Below are 25,580 nucleotides of genomic sequence, written 5' to 3'. Positions count from 1 at the left end.
TGAGAAGATCATTCTGGCATTCAATGCCATGGCTGGCATTGGATGGCTTTCGGTCTTCTCTTCTATAGGAACATGTCTTTGCATGCTAACAAGGATGCCGGAGTTGGCTGACAGATTTCCATGAACCTCATTAGCATTATAAGCCCTTGTGGTTGTCAGAATGAACCCTAAACCAGAGTTAGATAATTAATTTTTTGAAATTTATTTGCTCAGTTCAGGTCAATAGGTGGAATTGTTCCATTTTACAATACATGTTGTCTCCGTGTTGCCCAGATTGGCAACACTAACCACACTGGACAAACTGTGTATGATGTAGACTGAGCCTTTCTAGAGAGCACCTGAGACCTGCTACCCTCAGAGCCTCTTGGTGAGAGTCTCCTTAGACACAGGTCACCACGATTACACCTGAGACCTTGCTATCCTGGCCAAAGTGGATTGGACCAAAGGTTGACATCTGGCCCAAGGATTGTTGAGAAGGGAACGTGGAAGAAGAGTTCTACGCAACATGGGATCTTAACCCAGATGATAGATCAGCAGGAACTACCATGTTCTTTGGGTTGGGGTATTTGTGCTACATGTAGAGAAGAATGCAGACAGCTGACAAACACAAAGAAGGCAGTGGATACAATCCATGAACGACACGACATCGGCAAGCAGAAATCATGATGTAGAAAGGAGACCAATGTGTTATGTATGCTTGTGAATCCCTGGTCCCTAGAGCAATCACTGTATTATAGGCAGGTGTTCAATAAATACGTGTTAAGAGAATTATTTAAAAATAAGAGAGAACAGGGAGATGTGTGTGTGTCAGTAGTAGCAGAAGACTAAGAAGCAGAGATGGGGAGCTCTTGACCGCAATGTCTCAGCCCAGCATAGGGAGCTACCGCACCTGCAGCCAAGCGGATGGCGAGATCACCTGATCCCCGGAGTCTCATATCCCACACAACGTCCTGCTTCCCTGAGGCTGAGCAGGGCCGCTGCAGAGACTGCTTCCTGCTCTTTCTTTCTGACATGTATAATTTAAAAATAATATGATGGAAAAATAAAAAATAAAAAAAAAAATAATATGATGGCAACCTGGGTAACTTGAAAGTCTCTTAAACCCCCCTCCAAAAAGTCCACAAGACCTTGTCAAGTGGGGAAGATGCAGAGACCCTGCACGTGGAGAGGTTTCAAAGTGAATGGAGGACTACTGAACTTGGAGGCTTAAGGCGTGTGCCTACCCTAGAGTTAACCCCCCAGGGTATCTTGACTTTTATTCTAATTCATGACTTGGACTAGAAATGGGACAAAATCTCTCAGTTGGGATTAGAAGCAAGAAAGAATTTTTTTTGAAGGTTTGTTCCCTCCCCTTCTCCAGCCATTTCTGTGGCTCTTGCCAGATTAAAAACAAGAATTTCTATACCTTCTCCCACATGATATAAACAGGGCCTAGGATCTGATGAGCCCTGTCCTAGCTGAGACCTGGGACAGACCACAGTTCTGTGCCCAGCCCCATCCTGAATGAGTCAGTAAAACTCAATCCACCCTATAATCAAAGCATGATTTATTCTGGAGCCGTGAACCCACAGCAAAACATTAGATAACAACTAGCCTATTAATAAGAGATGAAGGTGTTATTTTTAGATTAGGTTAACCTAGGAAAAAAGTCGACTCAATTTTGGTTTACTAAGATGACCAGGATATGTACATTAACGGCTCACCTATTTATGTGCTTAGCAGTGCTCAAATTAACAGGCACATACCTACTACTGTCACAACTCTTGGTGGTGTTCTGAAGTGGACACAGGTTATCTACGTAGGTAAGAGTTGCCTCTGTGAACAAATGCATTTCTCTTTCCTCTTAGAAAACATCTTGAAATTGCTGCCAAATGCTGTACAGACTCAGGCCTGTCAGGATATTACAAATTCAATACATGCGGCACTCTGACTACAGTTTCACACTGAGTTAGCATCTGCTCATTTCTCTTTCCAGTTTTCTTTGATGGGTGGAGAGACGGTAAACACAGGCGTGACACAGTGTAAGCGTGATTGCTGCTGCTGGTTGCTACAGTGAAGTTCTTAATTAAAAATTCATTTCTCAGTCCCCACATGGAGCTAACTTATAAAAGAATGAGGATGAATAATGACAGCATTTTATCAGAAAAAAAATCTCCTTCTACTTTTCTTCAAGTATTTTCAATAGCCTTGACAATTATATAGGTGATATAGTATGCCCATTTTATAGGCAGGGAATTTGAAACCAGAAGGTCTAGTATCACAAAGCAATTTTCTGTTGATTCTGGAATGAAAACCCAATTTTCCTCATTTTAATTTCAGTACTATGACCTCAGTAACATATATTTCCTTATCCAAGTCACTAACATAGGACTAAAGAAAAGAAATGGAACCTCTGACTCAAACTTATTGATGTAGAATTTCCATTTCTGGCTCTGATAAAGTAGCTTGTGTCAATCTGATCATCCTGCTGAGAATAACTATAAAATCTGGACAAAATACAAAACAAGTTGGTGAAAGACAACAGACAACAACCAAGTCAGCTAGTACTTGAGGGGTAAAGATCCCAGAGCAGGAAAAAACAAAAACAAAATCAAAAACAAAAAGCCACACATGTGTAAGTCCAACCCTCTTCCTTGCTTTTCCTGCAGCATTTGCTATGTCCCAAGAAACTCACAAACCCAAGCAGACAGCAGAGGCTCAGACCTTTCAGGAGGTATCATAGCCAGGTAACAAAAGAAAACTTGAAATCTAGGACTACCAAGGCATCAGAACTAGAGAAGCAAAGAATATGGAGAAAATGTAACCACAAATAAATGAATACATAAATTGAACAAACATGAAACCCAGTGATAAGTTCTAATGTACATGTAATTGGAGTCCTAGGAAAAGGTGGGGCACAGATAAAGGGGCAGAAGGAATATGTGAAAAGGCACAGGCCAAGAATCTCCTCCAAATGCTAAAATCATTAATCCACAGATTTAAGAAGCTCTACAAGATCAAAGCAGGATAAATAGAGGAGGGGGGGGGGAAACACATGTAGCTACATTGGAATTACATTATTCTAGAAAACATAATAGGCTCAGCATATTGAAAATCAAAAACAAAGAGAAACCTTAAAAACAGCCAAGGGTGAGGGCTGGAGGGAATGGTGAGGGAGACACATCATATTCAAAGGAGTGACAATTATATGGATGGCTGACTTTTCAAAAGAAACAATGGAACCCAGAAGATGATGGAATGACATCTTTAAAATGCTAAAAGAAAATAATAACCAAATTCTAAACCTAGAAAAATATCTTGCAAAGTGAATGAAGGTCAAATAAGGCATTTGAGTCAAATTTATTGAAATATAGCATAGCAGACAAATCTGTAAATTTATGTCAAAAACAGTATTTGTGTAATACATTTTTCTAATGCAGATGCCCTTTCCCATAGGTTATAGACCTGCAAAGAAATAGACAAGAAAAGAATCAATACCTTATTTTTAAGGGCAATCGACCAATGTATCTTATTTTTTTTTTGTTGTTCCAATTCACAATTCTCAGCCAACTTTTACTTTCTCTTCAAATATATAAAGTGTGGTGCCTAAGAAACAATGTCTCTACATAAGTAAACTGGGCTAATTTAAAAACATAAGAAAAATTAGTTTAAATATTTTACCTGGCACCACACAGCAGCTGAGGAAGAGAGGGGAATATTGGGCCCCTCTCTCCTCATCATATTCGTAATATTCCTGCGCTGGACAGGAGATGCTCAAGGGTGAACTGTGGAACTGAATGGAGGCATAAATAATTTTTTAGGTATGTCTTGACCGAACAGAAGCATGTTGAGACTGTATCTGAAAACACGGTAAGCACCTTTCTTTAGAAAAGTTCGTGTAGTGTAAAGAAAAGATCATGGCTTTGGCATCAAGTAGATTTTTCAGACCACTCTTCAAATCCATCACTTCCCTTGAGCAAAATACTTAACCTCTTTGAACTTTCTTTTCATCTTTCCCCATCTTGTAAATGAGAATACTGGTAACTGTCTCAAACGCTTGTGAAGATTAAATGAGATAATGAATACAAAGTGCCTAGTACAGTGCATGACTCATAGCTGGCACTGAAAATAGTAGGTATTATCTTTATTATATCATAGGCATATCAGGTAGGAGGGAAATAATAACAGATAAGTCCATTGTCACTCTGAGAATGATGAGGAATATGGTGGAGTATTAACAAAAGCAACATGTTATTTATACATGCTGGTATCCCTATCCTGCAAGCTGTGAAATTTGGTTGCCTTAGAGATAGGGTAGTTATTAGCCATCAGTAAAAATAATCACACTGCTGAGAATTTATAGGGAAATGCATTTAATTAAGTGCCATCTGAGCTACCCACACAGTGAACGAGTATTCTGGCAACAAAAGGATTATTGTTGCCAAGTTCCTGCCAAATGTTATTTTCCTACGTGAGTGTGTTGTTTTTGTTGTTGTTGTTTTTTCTGGCCAAGGCCTGAACAAAGAATTCCAGATGGCAACATGGAATGAGAAAGCCCCATCACCACAGAACAAAACTCCCCCACTATCCAAAGAAGATTGAAAAAACCTTTAAAAAATGTTTCCTCTGGATTAAGGAAAGGGATGGTACCAAAGGCAAATGTAAAGTAAGAAATAATGGTGATCTAACTTTAGGGGAAATTCTTTGAGGATGTTCATTAGGGTTGTTTCATCTTTGAATAGCGCCCACACAAAGAACGCCAGAGCAGAGCCTGTGCAGAGGACAGGCTCTCACCGCGTCCCGGCTGAACAGAACTGAACCGGTCCCCAGAGAAGACAGTCCGTGCACAGAAACCACGTAAACAGCAGCAGCCAATTCGCCAAGCACTTTCGCATATTTCAGTCTCCGTGCTAAGCACTTCACATGTATTATCAAACTTAATCCTTCCAATAACCCTATGACAACTTTATTTCATCCTCGGTTTTTAGATACAGAAACCCAATCTGAGAGGTTAAAGAGTTTATCTGTTATCACAGAGCCAGTCAGTTACAGAGCCGGGTTCAACACCAGGTCTGTCTGACTTCCAAGGTCATATTCTACCACTGCACTGAGAAACTGAAGCAAAGTTCTAAAAACTTCACTTTCACATAAATAGTTTACTTAAAAAAATCAATGTATCAGATTAAGCTTGGTCAACATAGGAATTCTGGCCAATATGAAAATATAGGTCAGGAAACTCAGGAAGATACCTACTGTGTTGGGAACTCACAGGACATTCTGTGTCACAGAGCTCAGTGTCATGGGGTTAACAATAAAAACATTCCAAAAAGTCAGGGAGGACACGGTGTGCAGTGAGTCCCCACATTCCCCCCAGAGGAGCAGAGCTTGCATGTGTCCAGTACAGAATCCCATGGGTCCTCACGCAGGGCGGTCTGTACCCCTTCTTTTTCCTGAGCTGGAGAAAACTGTAGATGCACAGGTTGCAAGTATAAATGTGAACTAGTTTAATTCATTGTTAAACGTTCTTCTACACATCCAACATAATGACAAAAAGAGACAATGCCAGAGTCATGTTTCTATAACTCTTTAGAAATAGAAAATAATGGAGTATGGATATGGAAAGTAACCAAGTACTAGCTGCAAGTGCAATTTTGCCCCATAGGAGTGACCTGCCTCCATCCCAGGTCTCTGCTGTCATTCAGTCCTAACCCCTGTAAGCTGAGGACCCTTATGTCACCCCCAAATATCTCTACAGAGCTGCAAAGCTGTATATCCGATTAACTTTCAGGCAATTCCAGTGATATTTCACAACCAGTTCAAATCCAATATATCTGAAATTGAGCTCATTATCTTGTAGTCCAAATACGTTTTTGCTTTGGTGTCCCCTATTCCAGTGAATAGCCCAGATATTCTCATGGTCATTCGTCCTAGAGATCCAAGGGTCATCTTGGACTTCTCTCTCTCTTCCTTCCTCTGCAACCAAGTTCTGTCAGTTCCACGTGTATGTATTTCTTGATTTCATCTCTGTCTCTGTCTCCGTCTCTGTCTCTCCCTTCCCTCCTCCCCCAGCAGTGGTGCCCTCTGTTCTTCATTATTTCTCATCTGAATAAAACCAAGTCTCCCCGTTGTTCTCCCTCCATTCTTATTCTGACATAATCCATTCTCCACACTGGATCCAGAGTGACCTTTATGAAATCTAATCTTGTCCTATCACCTCACTGACAAAAAAGGTTTCATTTTTTCTCCAGACACTTCTGTATAAAGTCTTTGGACATTATTCACACAACATATAAGATCCTTTGAGATCTGTCACCTTCCTACCTCCTCATGTTTGGTGCTTGTCCTTCCTACTCTATCCTCCTACAGTCTAGTCAAAGCAAGCTCCGTCCTCTCCTGTATTCCCAGTGGTCTGTACTCTCGTCTCCATGATTTTTCTAAAGGTTGCCTTCAAAAAAAAAAAAATCTTTGTATACCTTTCACACTCTTTGCCTGCTAACCCCTCCACATTCCTATCTCAGGTAAGGTCTTTTCTAGGAAATTCGAACTTGGCACCCACCTCCTGTCTTCTCATAGCCCCCTGTGCTTACCTCTGCCACTGCACTTACCATGTTGTGTTGTGAGCATCTTTTTAACTAGACACAGAAGCTCCTAAACGACAGGATATTTATCTTTGTGTTTCTATCACCTAGTTTAGTCTATAAAGTAAGAGGTGGTCAATAAAAGTTAGTGGAATAAATTAATTTAGAAAAGAGAAAGGGAAGCAAGGAGGAGCACCATATGTTCAGAAGAGTTTATTTATAGACATGTTTTAGCAATTGTGAAACAAAATTTTTAGAATTTAGTACTTCAACAGGGAACTAAGAAATAAAGGGGGCCGGGCGCGGTGGCTCACGCCTGTAATCCTAGCACTCTGGGAAGCTGAGGCAGGTGGATCACTCAAGGTCAGCAGTTCTAGACCAGCCTGAGCAAGAGTGAGACCCCATCTCTACCAAAAAATAGAAAGAAATTATCTGGACAACTAAAAATATATATATATAGACATGGTGGCGCATGCCTGTAGTCCCAGCTACTGGGGAGGCTGAGGCAGAAGGATTGCTTGAGCCCAGGAGTTTGAGGTTGCTGTGAGCTAGGCTGACGCCATGGCACTCACTCTAGCCAGGGCAACAAAGCGAGACTCTGTCTCAAAAAAAAAAAAAAAAAGAAAGAAAGAAAGGGGAGGCTGATGTCAAAGATTTAAATAAAATAAAGATCATAATTGAAATATTTAATTGCCTAAAGGGACAAATGGATTGTCCATCAGCTGAAGTTCAAACTAATTCATGAGTATCCCAGATCTAATAGTGTCTGGCTGAAAGCCTTTGGGGGAAATGGACAAATCCTGCCTTGGGTTCCGGGAATGCTCCTTATAAAGTCATAGAACCTGTTAGAACATTCCTCCATGCACAACAATTTCAGCCATGGAAGAAGTTGTGGTAAAAATAATAATCATGAAAGACAGATAGATAGTGCATAGATGAATGGATGGGCAGCTAGGTAGGTAGATAGCCAGCCAGACAGAGAATGGACAGGAAGATAGATCATAGATGGATATAGGTAGATAGATGATAGATAGGAGATAGATACATAGATAGATGACAAATAGAGGACAGATAGACAGGCAGACTGATCATGCCTCTTTTGCTGGTGAAGAGGCACGGGGCCCTGCAACAAGAAATGCAGGATAAGAGTGTGGACATTTGGAAGATTGAAGCCAATGAACTGCCAGGGGAATCAGTTCATCTCCGAAAAGAAAGTTATTATCTGATCCCGCCAATGGTGATGTCTGTAGAGGACCAGCCACCTGGTACAAAAGCTGGGCAGAGTGAGAGAAAAACTAGACAAGAACTAAACAAGTGGAGAGAAGAACAGAAGCTGGGGGTGACGAGCCAGCAAGAGTGCTGGCCACTGGCCACCCCAGAGCAGAGAGCAAAGACTCATGCCCAGTGCAATGGGAGAGGACAAAGCATCGGTACCAAAAATACAGAGGTGAAAACAGCCCCAAATCCAGGACTTGCCCTTCTGGCCATGAGGGAGTAAGAAGGATTCATCCTCTTGCCTTAAACATCAACAAATGGGAAAAATTTTAAAAATGGCTTTCGAACACTGGACAGCAGGCAGCACAGGAGAAGGGAAACAAACAAGGCAAGCCCTGCAATCGCTCCAGCTTCTTGGCTGCAGAGTTTTCAGTCAAGCAGCAGCGCAAAAAGCGGGAGCAAAGCCGGCAGTCTCCCCGAGTGGAGCAGACGTACCCGAGACCTCAGGGACATCGAAGTGGCTGAAGTGGCAGAGTGCGGTGACGGGGAAGAGAGCTGCACAGAGAGCCCCACGCAGAAGAAGAGCCCTGGAGACCTGGGGGCCCTGCTCTTCAGCCGCGTACTGGTCAGTGCACGGATGAGAAGCTACTCAAGGTGGGGGTGGGAAGCACAGAGACGAGCAGGCAGACAGCCCCTGCGCTGTACAGGGCAGGAACCAACAGCTGATGCTCCCGTTGCCAGAGGGGGGAACCTGTAACGCACGGGGCACTGGGTGCACTTAGAAGGGGAAAAATAATCCCTGGAGCAAAGGCTGCTCTGCTACCACCCAGCCAAGCTCGAAAGCAAGCTTCGACAGGATCAACTGTTTCCAAGTAATCTACCTGTGTCCAGAACAAGGCCCAAGAATATCTAAAGGAATACAAAAATACCTGACACCCAACACGGCAGAGATGACAATGTCTGGCCATCCACTCAAAAATTACCAGAGATGCAAAGTAGCAGGAAAATATACTTAATAATGGGGGGAAGGGATTCATCAATATAAACAGACCCGGCAATGACACAGAGGAGTCGACAAGGACATTAAAACAGTTATAACTATATGCCACGTGTTCAAAAAGGTGGAGAAAAGAATGAGCATATTAAGGATATAAAAAGATATAAAAAACAGCCCTGAAGTTGGAAAAGGAGCACCTCAAAGCTCAACGCATTTCTGATATGTTAAAAGGAAAAGCAATATCTGCTTTCCTTATCTAGAGGGATCATACCACTTCCTGCCCAAACAAGTAGACTTTTAAGAGTGAAAGTTGTGCTATTAATAATTACCTTGGGACTACATGCATGAACTGAGACTGTCCAGGGTTAATTGTGACATTTGATGAGGCCAGCATTTCCCCCCAAACCTTAGCAATATTAAACTTGGGGCAAGGAAGTGTTTGCATGACCATCGGAAACAGGTGACACTCTAAAGTTTCGGTACTTAAGGAGATGACCTTTTGGAAATCACGGCCATACAGACTAATGCATGCCATGTATCTCTCCAAAATTAGTTTCTCCCCTGCAGCCCTCTCCATTTTCCTCATGCCAACTTTGACCTCACTCCACTGTGTTGTGTCTGACTCTTGCACTGAGTGTCAGCCTCAGACTCTACAATGCTTATCCCAGTCAAACCTAGCCGGCCCAGATCTCGGCCCCACGGGACCGTGCTGCGTGTGGCCCGGTCGTAGCTAAGATGAAAGAGTTGTGGACGAGCTGCCCCTCTCGGCAAGGCACTCACATTGTAAGAGTTGCTTCTGGTCTCTCAGGGCTGTTCCCCAGCTACAGCAGAAGCATGGGCAGATCCCCTGCGAGGTGGAATCTGTACATACTCTAAGTTATTTGTCCAAGTGCATCAAAATATCAATAGTTCTAAAGAGAAAGGTGATCTTTTGCAAGGTAGGCAGCGTGTCTTGCATACTGGCCCGGTGGTGAGAAACTTCAAGCCAATGGCACAGAGCAAAAACATACTGGGTGTGCTGGTGACAGGAGCGTTTCCCTGTATTTCAGTGAGCCTCTGTCCTTATGAGTAATGAGGTTGTCACAGATCCCGACTACATGCTGTGACCTGATTGAAAGCCAGACCTGAGCCCGTCCTGGAGCACGCGGCGAGCCAGATGAGCCTGGAGCTCCGTTGTCACCGACTTTCAAACACAGGCATCTTAATTAAAAAATTATATGCTAGACTTTTGCCAAGGATTCAGATAAAACATCAAAAGGGGACAAGGTGTCTTTCTTTCAGTTGAAGGGCAGGTCCAAGATTGGGGGATAAGGGTGGAAAATCAGGTGGAGGAGGCTCCCGAGACGACCGAAGCAAAGCTCATCCCCCGCGAGGGGACCCTTCCCGTCTTGCAGGGAGATTACACTGTGCTGATGACCATGTCCAAAAGAAGCCTCTTCCCTCTGCTCCCAAACCTTGTCTTGGAAAACAGGCCTGTCCCAGCATGCAGGGGAAAACATACAAAGCACGTTGAGCATAGATATGAATCTGAGTGCTGCGAAAAATAGCCAAAATCGTGGCGTCTTCTCTGCCGCTGACAATGCTTTGGGTTCTCTGCTCCTTGCAGGTAAATGGGAACTGAAGCTTGGCCTTGGCTCGCAGTAGAAGACAGTTCCAATGCAGGCACACCCGCACGTGCGTGGCCGGGTTCACAGACTGATCACAGGTGGGGGACGTCCGATTTGTTAGTGTCAGACCCAGTCTGGGGATGGCAAAACCAATGGACATCTACCTTGGAGACAAGAGACAAACATTCCTTCTCCAGCAATATCCTGACAGTGACCTTGCCGTCTTCAAACATTTGGGCATTTAAATAAATAGACTGCTGTAAAATGTCCAATTAACAGCTAAAGGCTCTAAGTGAAGGCTGGAATACTGGAAGACAAATGGTTGGATTTAGTTTATCTTCAATACTCTCAATTTTGATTTCTCTCTTTGCCTATAGCAGGAACACATCCTGGGAACTTAAGATAACCCAAGCAGAACCAGGGGCAACCCAACCAGCAGCCAGACTTCAATAGGGACCCTCACACAGACCTCTTTTCACTTTGGTGCAGGAATTTGGTCTTTTCAAAGATTCGGACATCAATGCTTCTCCAGTTAAAAGGGGCTTCACCCCTAGAGATATGCACAGGTATACCAGGATATTTAAATCTGTACAATAAAACTAGAACATCTTTTTGGAGCAACAGTTTCACTAGAAGATTTAGGGGAAGGGGGAGTTAAGAAACGTCCTATCAGTTTAAGAGCATATCCAATATTTTTAATGCTAAAGTTTGGATGACTTATAGGGTTATGGCTAATTTGCAAGAAATTTTAATATAAAACATGAGCCTTCCTGGTATTTTCCTTGTGCTGGGTCTTTGGGGCCCTCATCTGCAGCCCCCACAGTACCAGCCCGACGTTTCCATCGCTGTCTAGAAGTCTGGCCCTCATCACTAGCAATAGAAAGTGCAGCCCTGGAGAACGTAGAGCTTGCTCCTGTTCATGGCTTATTTGCATTTTTCTTCGTAAACCTCAGAGAAGCCCATGAGAACGAGCATCGCTAACAGTGCCCAGTGGCAGATGAGGAGAGCCCACAGCACCGGGCTCACTGCTTTCCTACCACCAGGTCTCACGGTGCTGGTGTGGCGATGTCTCAATATCGAACTCAGAAAACCATGACTCTGGCCACTCACAGGCTGCCACGCCTGGCTGTCGACAGGGTACGGAGCAGGGCAGTCCCCACGGCGTGGCAGAGGGCAATGCCCGCTGAGGACTCTTGCCCACGGTGGACCCTGGGCTGACTCCAGCAGAACCTGCAGGCGCAGCAGAACAGCCCCCGCCTGGGGCTGCTTCCCAGGGCGCCCCGGGGCTCCAGTAGGTGAGACAGCCTCGGTACAGGCCCACGGCAAGCAAGCCCCCCCACCACCGTGTGCCCAGCGCTCTCCTCTCCTGTGTGCCTTTTGTCCTTTTATCTGCCCTCCTGCTGCTTCCTTTCTCGGTTTCTTCCCCAGATCTCTTTCTGGGGGTACAAACTCTGAAAGAACAAACGGCATCATGTAACTCTGGAAATCAGGAAGGAAATCCTCCGTTTGGCTAAGAAAGGAGACCAAAGTGATCTGTTTTCCCATCTCATGTACACAAAGGCACACGTCTGCGTCCTCGCCCCATGCCTGTCACAAATACTGCATTTGCAGGCACGGAGCTGCTCATCTTTACGCAGTACTCCTCCTCCCTCTAGAGAAAGCCGCGTGCGTGTGAGTGTGCGTGCGTGTGCGTGCGTGCATGCGTGCCTACGCGTCCGGGAGGCCGGGGAGGGGCGCGGCAGCCCTCCTGTCCCTCACGGCATCCCAGTGAGCTTCCCCACCCTGACGTTTTCCCGGAAGGCCGCCAACCCGCTCCCGTGCCGGGAAATGCGCTAATGCAGTCCGGCTGCCGTTCACGGCTCGGTTCTCCTCAGTGGAAGACGCGTTGCGTGGGGGCAGAAACCTTCATTCTCTGCATTAATTGATCCTCCAAGCACCTAGGCCAGGGCCGAGCCCACGGATGTTCCCTAAACACATACGAAAATTAATCGTACATGCGACTTTATTTCCTAATCATCTTCTCTAACGGCGCGGTCAGGTGGAAACCAGCTGTCTTGCACCGCCGTGTGCACAAGGAGGAGCGAGCGTGAGCGCGTCTGCAGGCCGTGCGCAGAGACGTGCTGCCCCCTGCGTGCGTCGATCCGGGGTCGGTAACTCCTCGTCCTGCCTGGCAGGCCCTCGTTCCGTCGGTCCGGCGTCGATCCGGGGTCGGTAACTCCTCGTCCTGCCTGGCAGGCCCTCGTTCCGTCGGCCGGGTGGCGGCCGCACTGCCCGCGCCAGGCCGGCTCCACCCTGGCGACCCGGGGCTCTCAGGCGCGAGCGGCCCGGATGCAACGGGGTGAGACCGGCGCTGCGGCCGGAGCAGCGGAAACACCCGAGGAGCCGTGCGGGCCTGTCCGGCGGGCGAAGGGGCTGCAGCCATCGCCCTTGGCAGCGACTTCCGGGGCCAGGACGGAAGCGGGTTGTGAGGACGGGACGGGCCTAGAAACCGGATGCGCGTCCGGCGCCGGCGTCCTCACCGCCTGGCTGTGAGGAGGATCAGAGCTCTGGGGCGAGTGTCTCCTTCCTCCCGGGAACGCGATGGGGCAGGAATCGGCCATCTCCAGGGCCCTTCCGGCTCCGGTTTCACGTTGCCGTGGCGGCTCTGAGGACTCCGGAGGAGACTGGGCGCCACCTGTGGAGATCGTGGCCCGAGTGAGCCCGCAGCGGGGTCGCCGGAACCGAGACCGGCCGAGACGCGGGCGCTGTGCGGGCAGCCGCTGCCAAGGGGGTGAGACGCGGCCCGCCTGGCCGCCCGAGGGCGCGGCGCCCGGCCTCGTCTGTGGACGCCCGAGGAGGGCGAGAGCCGGATCCACGGGACAGCCCTCGACTCTGTCTGCGAGGAGTGAGAAGTCACAGAACTTTCCCCAAAACACCTCGGAGGACTCTGGTCGGCCCACCCCGTACCGGGCGCGGTGGTCACGGGCGGGAGAGCACGGTGGTGCCCTGGGCGGAACCCACGCGGACCCGGCCGTGATGAGAGGCCCGTGGAAGGAGGCCAGGAGCACCCTGGCCGGAGGGGGGAGGCGCGGCCTCGGACCAAGACGGGGCGATACCGGGGTACGAGCCAACAACGGATCGACTGAACAGAGTAAAACCCAAATGTGTAAAAATACAAATGTAAATACAAATGATGGTTATACATACCATAGTTGGATTTTAAAATTAGAAGAAAACATAGATTATTTAGTAAAGGCCTCCATTCCTAACTCACGTCATATACCAAAATAAACTTCAAATAGAAATTTGGGTTCTGTTGTACATGGAGAAAAAGATAACGAATATTCTTTGGAACATGATCAAATGCTCCTTGACCCATTTTTGTGCCAACTACTTTCATTCTGCCCAATGTCATCTACTAAGAAACTCTGTCTTGACATACCTGGACCACCTGACTTCCTCGTCATGCCAAAATTCACATCTCCACAATGCCTTTCTCTCGGGGCCCAGACGCCTACTAAGTGGAAGTGAAGTATTAAATGACTGGATAAATGACTTAGGCCACACATCCCGCTGTTATCACCCCCAGGTATCAAAGGGCATTTCAACAGAAGCCTTATTAAAAGAGCACGTTAAATGAAATTAGTTTGGTTTATTGAGGACACCTACCTATATATAATTTTTTAAAGGTTTATTTGCATCAGTATTTTTGTGCCGTAAATAAAAATCTGAAAAAGAAAAGCACGATAGTAGAAAAAATAACACAGGAAAAAACAAGAGGAAAAAGTCTGTCTATAATAATGACAATTTTTTAAAAGAGAAGGACCTGTCATGGTGACAATCAGGAACCACATGGGAGACACTAGGGGGTGTCTGAGACATAGATTGTTTCCTCTCCTGTGTCATGTACCTGAAATCAGTGAACAGAAGCCTAGCACCCTAATTACTACACTAAATAAATTAACAGGATGTCTATGGGCTTAAAATACACCTAAGTTTATATCCCAGCACCGCCGCTTCCTAACTCTGGGAACTTAGTCATTTTGTTTTACTGTGACTCAGTTTCCTCATGTGCAAAAACAAGATACTAATTTCTGCCATGGGGAGAAGATTAAATCAGAGACTATATGTAAAGCACCTGACATACAATGTCAGTAAGTTAATTTTCGTAGTAACAAAAGAGTTTCCAGGGCGTATTTGTGTATTTACATGATTTACTGTCTCACGATGTCCTCATGCCATCATAGGCTGACCATGATTACATTTCTTTGTCCCATCCTCAAAGAGGTGGAGACAGGGCAGGGTCCCAAGTGAACCACGTACTCCCTGAGGAGCAGGAAGTAAGCAATGTGAAACATAAATAGAGTCAAACACCATGTAAACAACTGTACAGGGCTCACAATGCCTTTGATGAACACTATAAAGGAACAACAATTATTATGACAGTGAAGCAACAATTATGACAATTAAATTTAATGAAGATAATTAAGCCAACTTAAATAAATGAGCATTCCTTAGATATCTTGCTTACTTCTTCCACTTACTATTCTTAGGATTCAAAAAAGCAAACAAACATACACTACCAAAACCTTCCTGGAGAAGGTTTAAGGAGAAGCCACTAAAGCTGAGGATGCACGTCACATGCTTAGACACCTTTCTGAGAAGTGCAGGGCTCAGGACATGGGGCCAGGGGATGGGTCTAGAAATGGGCCCCGTTGCTCACATGGGGCCTCCAGGCAGTGGCCTGGCATCTCTTAATGGCTGCATTGTGTTTTCATGCCTGGAAGAGCTGAAAACGGAATTGTGATGCCAGAGGCCTGGCTATGGGACTCCCACTGGCGTAACCACAGCTGCTGAGTCTCCCCTCTCTCTTCCCCAGCAAGTTCTCTCCCAAAGCACTGCTCCCCTTGGGAACGCTTAGATGGGGCATAGAAGGAAACTTTCGTTTTTACACCCAGAGAGAAAGAGCACTAAGGCTGACCTGTTCCAGACAATAGCCACGCTTTTGTTGGATGGGGCTTAAGGGATTATGGGGAAATGCATGGAATTTAATAGACATAAAGGAAGAAAAATAGGATCTGTGATCTTAAACACTTCCACACCCTACCTCTATCGAGCCCTGCTGGTGTTTGGAAACAGTCAAGGAAGGTGCTTAGCTACACAAGCGAGAAGAGGTCGGTGGTTAAAAGCAAGGACCTGGTTGGCCTGTATCCGAATCACAGCCCTGCCACTTACCTAGGTGTATGATCTTTGTCAAGTACTCAGCTTTCTGTGCTTCCATCTCCTAACCTGTAAAATGGTAGTAATTAGAGTACCTACCTTATAAAGTTGTTTAGAGAATTAAATTGTGCTAACCAATGCAAGGTACTTAGAACAATTCCTGACGTATACAAAGCACTTGGTAAGTGTTAGCATGAAACTACGTGTGCATTTTTAACCTTACAATCAACTATGAGCTTATTCCATCTGCTTACTACCAAATTACATCCTCCTGTGGGGGTAATATTCTTGTATACACAATATTCTCCAGTTTTATTACTGTTTCCTTGGTGGTGGTGGTGGTGAGAGGGATCTTTTAAACCCAATTCACCAACAGGTTATGTATTTGACCTAGAAATCTCTTAGATTATAGAATCATTTGGAATTCCAGCATGCTTATTTCTAATTATTTGAATGTACATTATCTCCTATTTAACCCAAGGATCTTTAAAAATTCTTCAGCCAAGTCAACCCTTCTCTAAAGTGAGTCCTATTCTTGATCCTGGGCTCTCACCCATGTTGTGTCGAATCATTGGACCAGATCTTCCACTTTGCATAGCACTGGGAGACAATGCCACATGAACGTATTCATGTTTCTGCAGGGGCAGAGCCATGTGAACAAAAATTACTGGCAATCTTTAACAAGGGTGATTGGCAAACAAGCCTTGGAAGTTCAACACAGAGGCTTCTGGAGAGAGTTAGAGAGATCTCCTCCAGAGACATCTGCTCATACTCCAGGGCTGTAAACCTAGAGACCTTTCCCTCCTCCCCAAGAGAAGATCTCGACTTCTCAAGCTAACGTGTCTGCTGCACCCACCACCACCCAGCCTCGATCCAGAGAAGAATGAGGCAGCTAGGCCAGCAGCTCCTATGTCAGCTCTGAGTTTCGTAATTCCGAACTCCGCAAGGACAGGTACATCGGGCAGCTCCACTGCGTCACCCTGCGGGGAACTGAGGGAGGGGGCCACACAAGTTGCTCTAGGAATAAAAGGCCTGTCCCTTGTTGCAGGCGTCTCTCTTTGTACGCACCAGGAATCCCCGAGGGCAGATATCCTGACGGACATGTATGTGTATGCGTGTCCGTATCTCATGAACTGTGGTCAGCAAACTTGTCAGCTTGCACGTGGGGCAATATGCCAGAACCTTAATGGTTTCAGACCAACGTCCTGTTCACGACACCCATCCTTCTCCAGAACTCGCCTTCTCTGCGAAGCCATCAATAGAGGAAATTATGAAGTCCTAAAAAACTAGCTCCATTGTTTTATTTGTTCCCAGAATTTGATACCTCACTCCCCTTTAAAAAATAAAGTGTAAACCCATAAAGGACTTCTCAGAGCACTGCGGGAAAAAATGATAGAGCCCAAACTCAATCCCAGGATCAGAAGGTGCTGCGTAGGTTGGGCCCTGCCCTTGGGGTGGTGCCGGGCTTAGGCTAGGAGCGCCTCGAGGGAGCTCAGAGCCACCCGCGTCGGGGGCTCCTTTCCTGGGCAGCACCCTCATCGGCCCCACTCTCCTTCTGTGGGAGTGACGGGTGGCACTCACACTCAGGTTCCTCCAATATTTGCCAAATTTAAAAACGCATTGTAAGAGAGAATTGTTTTTGTTGTTTGTTTTGTTTTCATTTTCTGCCTTAAGCCCCGGGCCACAGCGCCTGTCCTGTCAGGCGGCAGAGTGGCGTGAGAAGCGCGGCGGAGGCCAGGAGGGCCACACGGAGAACAGAGAGAGATTCCTCGCCACCCCAAGCTCGGCACGGTCTGTCTGCGGCTGCCATTCTCCGGTGTGAGCCGAAGGGTGGGCTGGTGCGAGAGGCGATAAGACAACAAGCTGATGGGCGTTGGTCTGTCCTTTGCCCACTCTAGCCCCAGATGGAGAAGGCCGGTGCAGGGAGGTGAGGCGGGACCCCCCCGAAAGGAACAGCAGAGAGCAGAGGCAAGTACTTGGGGAGAGGACACAGGATGCTCGGGGTCTGGTTCTGGACAAGGACTGGGGCATGCGGAGCCCCACACAGGGGCAGACTCTGAAGGGGAAATGCTGCACGGACCACCCAGGAGCGGTGCGCTGGGCGTGGCCCCCGGCCCAGACAGGGAGCATAGCTTGGCCAGAAAGCATCAGAGCTGCTGGCCTTCAGATGACACAGGGACGTGGCCCACTGTGCACTGGAGGCCACGGGCTCTCCAGCACCAGCTAGCGGGTGGCAGAGGAGAGATGTGAGCCCAGACGGGGCTGACATCGACAAAGCATCAGAAGACGGGTCCTGAGACCTCACCTGACCATGCAGAGCCAGGCAAGGAAGCGACAGGAAAGATGCAGATTGAATTTCTGGCTGCCCTGGCTAAGTGGGGATTCATTGTCAGATACATTCTGATTTAGAAAAATATTCTGATTTTTGTTATAAACTGCAATGATATAAAATGCATCCCTACTTCATGAATATACCTCTAAGGCATAGGCGTATAAATATATTTATATAGTTTTTATAGTTTATTTATATAGTTACATTGCTTAGGAGCTGGCTGCACTTATTCCTACGGTGAACAGTCCTAAATCTCCTTTCTCCCCGAGTCCACATTAAAGAGCATTCCTGCCCAGCCACCTTCCTCCTAGCTACCGTCTTCGAAGGGCTCTGCTAGTCCCTGGCAAATGTTAATAGCACAGTGGTGTCCCGCAGACGACGACGGGCTGGTGACCTGCTGGCTGTGCATGCTCCTCTGCTGTTACCAGGGCCAGGTGGGAGTCAGGAAAACACGGATGGGCACAGGCGGCCCTCGGGGAACAAGGGGAGCAGAGTTCCCCAACTGTCCTCTGCTGGATTTGGAAACATCCTCTGCCCTCTCTCCGGAGGGTTTGCCAGGTCCTGGGCCTCTTGTCTTCAGAGCCCTTTTTGCCCTAAAACTCACCAGGTCTTTGTTACTACCTGGCCGCCCTGTGCACCCCGACACTCATCCCCACTTCCTCCTCGGGAAGTTTGCTACCAAGCACTTAGAATTGCACAACACACAAACTTGGAGCAAGTTCAACTCTTTAACTAGTTTCGGTTGTTTTATGATCAATACCTCTTGCCTCAGGCTCCAAAGGAAAATTACAGCGCAATCAGCTCTGTGTTTTTATAAACTGTGTCTAGCTCGCCTCTGCCTTTGATCCGTTCTCATAGGGCACGGTGACTGGGTGTGGCGACCGCTAAGTAAGCACACAGAAGACTGCAGAGGATGGGTCACGCTCCGCCAGTGACGACACAGAAGGCCTTGTTCCCAGGCTCGCCCGTGTTGTCCTGTGGTTCTCGGGAGCCGGGACCTCAGTCTTTCACCCACGTGCCTGCCGATCCCCGTGTCCTGAGCGCTGCGGCATTTTGCTCTGCCACGCCGTGGAGCTCGAGGGAGGAGAGGAAGCAGCTGGGGCCCAGCGATACTTTGAGCATGGTGCTTTTCCCAGTTGAAACATGCAATTCCCGGGAAAGAGAGGGCTCACGTAACCTTCACGAAGGGAGGAACAGACACTGCGGCTCGGGGAAGCTGTGTGACTTGCTCAGGGTCGGATCAGCTAGCAAGCGGCAGAGGAGAGGTGCAGCCAAGACGTGGCGGATGCCAACGTGCCGACCTGCTGCCGGCGGTGGCCAGGATGGGCACGAGAGGCCAAAATGGGGCCACTGAGCACCAGAGCAAAGCGAGGCCCCGCCGGCCCCTCTTCAAGCCTGAACCAAGGGGAGGGCGAGAGGAGAGAGCAGGGGCCACACGCGGGGCTGGCGCCCAGGCTCTCGTGTCCACGGCGCTGGCCGGTCCTCTGCGCTTCTGCACGCTTCCACCCGAGCCTCTCCGAGCTCACATCAGCACGACGTCCCTGCCAGAAGCGTGGCTCTCCCAGGCACCTCCTAGCAACACACTCTGGAAAATCAGTTCCTTGACTGTGGAGAAACCCCGTTGCAGACCCTGACGGGTGGCCAGCAGAACCGCCCCGGTGTGTCGGGAGACGGAGCCTTCCCCCACCAACCTGCATCTCACACCCCACGTGAGAAACGGGCAGTGCGCACGGCTTTTCCCCCAACTGGCATCTGGGTCCTGACCTAAACCAGTGCACTGAATGGGCTTTGTCAAAATAGAGATGTCTCTGTGTAGGATTTTTAAGAATAGAGAGAAATTCTTTTTCTTTCAAATTACTGATTTAAGGAGGAGTGATCGTCTCTTCACAGTAATACTCTAAACAACTATCTGTTGAAGGTCAAAGCCATGTTCCATCCCTTTGAAGCCCTGTGGTCCCTGGTGCCTTTAACCTTCATCTGTGGCTCTTTTGATCTCATGCTCTCTTTAAATCTCCAGGGTGATTAGCAGCTCATTCTCAATGTATCTTCTATGATATCTCTTAATTGCAGGTTTATTCAGCAGCCACAGTTAAGACACAAAGACTACCGATGTCAGGGTATGTCCCCCAGCTTCCCATCCAGGCGTCCTTGCAGGCGAGGCTCTCACCTGGCCGGCAGTGCTGCAGGTCCTGGCCGCTTTCCCTGGCTCCCCTAGACACGATCCTGTGGGTCTTTAGCCCTGGGCACCCACTCGAGTCACCTGGGGTGTTTTTAAACAGGTGCACGCCCCACATCACACCTGTTCAACTGACACAACACCTCTGGTCGGGGCAGGGGCAGGGGCGAGCATCGGGATTCATGAAAGCTTCCCCAGTGACTCTTGGGCTCAGCCAGGGGGAAGCCCACTACCAGCAGCCCTTCAAGGCCACTTCCGCGTGCCCACCTCCATCCTGAGTCTCATCCCCTGCCCTCCAGCCCACCGTGATTGTCCTCCTGGACACACACGTGTACCTGTGCTATCTCCTATGGCCTTCCCAGGGTCTGGGGTACTCCGGCTCTGTCTGAATCTTGCCAAATTCCCGCAGCTGCACTGCAGGCTGTGTTTGGGCAGGCAAGAGCTGCCTCATCTCCACACCCCTGGGATTCCAGCACAGGCTGCAGCCGGGGACAGGTCCTGGAAACTCTTGCTCAGTTGTGCATGGAGACTGGACGCATCTGCACGCCGCAGGAGGAAGCTCCCTGACTCCATCTGCAGGGCTTACTTCTTGTCCACTGCCTCCTCCAAGGTGTCAGTTATTAATAAAAACATTTCCAAACTTCATTCCCAGCAGTGTGATCACTGAATGTGTTTTCTTCTACCCACGAACACAGCACGAGACACAGCAATAGTGATCTTAAACATTAGAAAGCTTTGTGAGGTCTTTCTGAGGGTGGAGGTGGGAAGTCCGTCGCAGACCCTGGGAAGAGGTCAGTATTTCGGAGGAAGGTGTGTGAGCGCAAGAGATAAGTTTGCTCTGACCAGAAACGAGACCACAAGAGCTTGGTACCGCATTAGGGACCTCAGGCTTTATTCTCGAGGCCCTCGGGAGCTGTTGGAGGAGGTTCAATTGTGAATTTCAGGGGAGGCCTTACGGACTGGCCTCCGAGAAGAAGACTGATGCTGGGACGGCCCGGATGCTGTTGCAGGATCCACGTGGGAAGCCGCTTGGCAGAACCTCGGGAGTGGCACAGAAGTGGCCAGAAGCAAGCCGATCCTCGGGACGTGCCCAGCGTGGGTTCTAGGTGCGGAGCGAGGAGACTCATCCACAACTTCCCACCTTCTGGCCCAGTCAGCTGTCTGGATGATAGTGCCACCGCCGAGGCTGACCAGCTGGAGGACAAGCAGACTCTGCAGTGTGGTCAGTGTTTCTTGCCCGTGGGACGTTGGGCCAGAGCTCAGGACCACGCTGAGGGCTCAGGTTAGGTTTGGGAGCCATGATCCTGTGGGGCCGCCTGGGGCCGCAGGAGACGGGTGACCACTGGGGGAGAGGGCCTGGCGAGAAGGAAGGAAGCCGCAGTGGGGCTGAGGGAGGGCCAAGGTCTCGGGGACAGGTGTTTAAGAGAAATGATTCTGTGGCACTGGTGAAGGCTCAGTTAGGAAGACTGTCCAGGCCCTCACCGCAGGACGGGGACCGCTGCAGCAGGGTCTCGCGTTGGGGAGAGACCGGCTCAGTTCCGAGCAGCACACAGGCAAGTGGGGACTGATGGACAGGGAGCCACGTGGGGTCACTGGGTGGAAGATGACTCAGAGGAGACACAAGGGGTCAGGAGCATGCTTGCTAAACGACCTAGCAGGATTCTTGCTGAATGCAGGCCAGTGGCCAGACAGACAGAGGACGAGGACCCCATCGGACATGGGGGGTGATCCCATTTCGAGGGTCTGGGTTCTGGCTAAACTGACTTTGCTAAACTGGATCCTACAAGGACGTGCACAGGTGGGCCTAGAAGGCTCGGAGACTAGGTAGAGCCTGAACAAGCAAAGAGTCTATGGCACAGGAGACTGAGGAGGCGGCTGGGCAGAGGTGATGGGGAGAGGGGTGCCCCAGTGCTGGATGCCACCTGGACCTAGGAAGGTTCTGCTGAGGATCTGGGGTGTGGGGTTGAGGGGAAGCCAGGCTGGACATTGAAAACGTACAGTGACCCAAGTCCCAGCTGGTCCACACACTGCAGGGCTGGGTTTCGAGCCGTGCGCGTGGTCTCCACAGATCCTGGAATATGGGAAGCAAAGCTTCTGGGGTGACTCCTCTCCCTTCAGCCCCCAGATCAGGCTACACAGCCCCCTCAATCAGGCCAGGTCCCGTCCACCACACTCCCGTGTGGCCCATTGGAATTGTTCAGGAAGAAGTGGAGCCATTCGGTAATTATGTACCTGTTTGTTTACTCTCCCCTCCATCTCGGCCCCAGGCCCATCACCCACCTGGCGCAGAAACGCTTATGGAGGGAGGAAGTCAAGGAAGAAAGAGAAGGAAGGAAGACGACCCTCTGTGTCTACTCCTTTCTCTAGACTAACGAACAGCAGCAGCGAGCCCCGGCACGGCTGCCGCGCACCCAGCTGGGTGAGCAGAGCCGGATCCCCCTGGCCTCTCACTGATGGCACCCTGGGGAGCCGTTCTGCTAAGCACCGTCTGAGTGCCGGACACCACAGTCCTGCTTTGACATATGCCATTTAATCTTCACCACAGCCCTGTGACTTAGGTCTGATCAAGATTATCTTACAGGAAAATGAGCCCCTGAGAGATTAACTTGCCCAAAATGCTCCTGGCTTCATTCAAATATTAGTGTTTTTCCCCATACACACTCGGGGTTGCCAGATACGATATAGAGCACCCAGTTATATATGAATTTCAGGTAAACAGTGAATAATTTTTCAGTGTAAGTATGCCTGAAACATTATATGGGACTTATACTAAAAATTTAAAGATCTTTCTTTCATCTGAAATCCAAATTTAACTGGGGGTCCTGTATTTTTATTTGCTAAATCTACTACTATTTGCTCAATCACAGTACCACACCGAAGTATAAAGGCAGGAAAGTAGGAGCGCTCAGCTCAGGGACTGACACTGGCGCTCAGCGGTTCTGAATCACTCACCTCCTTGCCCACCTTAGTCTCCGGAGACGCGGGGAGGCCGCGGTGGCGGGGGCAGGGCCAGGTGCAATTCGGGGGGTTTCCCTTCCTCTGCAAACTCAGGCACTTTCTTCCCCCCGACGGGCCCGGCAGCCTCCCAGAAGGGCCCCCTTGGCCTTGTCCCTCTGTTCCTATGACTGGCCGCCAATGACTCCACCGACCCACCAGCCCTGTGGTTCTGAGCTGTGTGTCACGTTCGCTCAGAGCCACCCGGAAATATCCGGAACTATCTTTCCCGTAGAGAGTGGCGGTATCACATAATAAGAGTTGTTTGTTGGTTTGTTTATTTCTTCCTACTTTTCATTTTAATCACCTTTTTATGTCGGCCCCAAAGCTTTCGGCTGTCCTTACTGCTGTAAAAGCTGGCTGTTTCCCTATTGGAACCACAGCCATTCGCTTCATTCTACACATATGTGTTATATGTGCCCCTTTTTCTCTTTGCAGTTGGTGAAAGAATATTTAAATTAAAACAAATGCACACACAAGCCAGAAACACACTCCTGAGCCTGAGACTTCTGTGGGATCGCCGTCTGCAGGCTTCTCTGTGTGTTCTTAAACGGTTTCTGAGCTTCCTGTGTCTGAGAAGAGACTGGCTTGAGAAAAACAGCGTCCCATTCCTGGCATTTTATTTGATGTAAGAGTAGGAGAAACACCATCAGCCATAAGTTAAACAACTTAAACTTGTGTTCAACCTACATTTTGATTAAGACAGTCCTTTACATTTATAAAGTACTTTTTTTTTTTAAAGAAGGTGTTTGAATGAAGCAAATTGCAAACAAGACCGTATTTCCCCCATCCTCCGACCTCTATGTAGCTCTGGAGCTTCCGTAGCTGTCGCATGGAAAGCTGAGGCTCTGAGCCCTAACAAAGAGGCCTGGGCTCTGAGACGGGCGGGGCCTCCGCCTGCAGCCGTCCAGAAGTCACTTGCATGGGGAACGTGACTCCTCCCCTAACACCTTACTCCGGGGCTCTTGTCCTGTATCCTGACACAAGGTTATTGGAGCTCCAATTACTGATGGTGACATCTTCGACGAAGCCATTCAACAGCGCACGGTGCAGTGGTTACGAGGACCGTGTGGGGTCAAATGCTGGCTCAGCCGCTCACTGGCTGTATGACAGACCTCGGGCAAATCATGTGACTGCACCAGGCCCTCTCCTGACGAAATGGGGTCGTTAAGGTAGAAGTGAGGATTCCGCGAGAGAAGCTACACAGAGCACTTGGAGTGCTCAATGAATGTTCATCACTTTTTTCTTAGAATAATCTCTTTCGAATCCTATTTTCTTCATTATATAATTTAAACTCCACAGACATTTAGGGTTAATTTTTCTAGACTTTGACGCTTTTCCATTAAGCGACAGCTGTCCCTGGTATGAATTAGTAAGTGCTCTGGTTGCCCCACAGCCATGTAAATTAAAGGCTGGTAAAATCCGGTAGATGTGATGAAAGAGAACAAACTGAGATTCAAAATACACGTCCCAGCTCTCAGCCGTGCCAATAACCAGCCACAGGTCCTTCAGCCGCGTGCCCCATCCCCTTAGATCTCACCTTAACTGTATGCAGTGAGGAAGGATGTTTCATCACCTTTGCTGCTTCTCCCAGCATCAAAATTTAAATTCTCTGAAGTGTTAGGACATACAGACTATAACTACTGTATTTGTTAAGAAAAGACAGTCAGTAATGCAGAGAATGTACACTAAAGCGATCACCTCCATCAAGACCACATTGTTTTTAAAAATAAAAACAAAACCCTGTAATTAGAAACTCAAAAGTGGTGACTAAATTGCTAAAAACAGCCAGCAAACCACAGGAATGTGTCTGTGAAACTTGCCCATCATTAGTGCATGTTATGTTCGTGCCCACATCAGTAATGCCCACTAGTCAAGTAAGGTCTGGCTGCCGGTGCCAACAGGAGTCGGGGATTCCCCTGAAACGCATCCCGGGGAGCAAAACATCCAACCTTCCGTGATGCACAGCTGTGTTCCCAGTTCCACGTCCAGCAACATCACATTAGTGGCTTGAAGTCGGCCGGTACTTACGCCATAGAAATCAGCAAACGTGACAAACAGAGGCCTTTTATTAATACTTCCATCCCCCAGAGCTGGTTGATAAACATTTGCCAACACACGTTATAACACATTTAATTTGATGCAACTACACTATACAAGTTCCAACCAAAAGCTGGAACGTATATTGAATTGGTCTTATTCTTCAAGGGATTCTTTATAGGGACTGACCAAGTAGAATTTATTCTACTTCTTTAAAAATACATATATATGCATATATATGTGTGTATGTATGTATATGTGTACATGGACATATATTGGGAGATTAATAAATATTTTATAGAAGAACAAAGGCCTGGTTTGAAGTGAGAAGCAGGACAAATAAATAAATGATGCTTACTTCAGAGCATATTCCATCGTCTTCCTTATTGTATGCCTTCCCTGGCCTTACACTTGAATTTCTAAATTTCTCTTCTTTACTTAGTAATTGGTTTTTGCCTTTCTT

The 25,580-nt window shown here is 48.0% G+C and overlaps 1 protein-coding gene across 1 annotated transcript in view; it reads left to right on the top strand.

Moving 5' to 3' along the window:
- Nucleotides 1-12,956: 12,956 nt before the first annotated feature.
- FOXF2 (forkhead box F2) overlaps nucleotides 12,957-25,580 on the top strand; it is a 165,660-nt gene continuing 153,036 nt past the window's right edge. The window contains exon 1 of the mRNA XM_012651372.1: nucleotides 12,957-13,146. Coding sequence (XP_012506826.1) covers nucleotides 12,957-13,146 — 190 coding nt within the window. The remainder of the gene's footprint in view (nucleotides 13,147-25,580) is intronic.

Source organism: Propithecus coquereli, unplaced genomic scaffold, assembly GCF_000956105.1.
Source record: "Propithecus coquereli isolate 6110/MARCELLA unplaced genomic scaffold, Pcoq_1.0 Scaffold354, whole genome shotgun sequence".
Lineage (NCBI taxonomy): Eukaryota > Metazoa > Chordata > Mammalia > Primates > Indriidae > Propithecus > Propithecus coquereli.
Note: the sequence above shows the minus strand (reverse complement) of the source record. Positions and strands in the feature narration are given on the sequence as shown.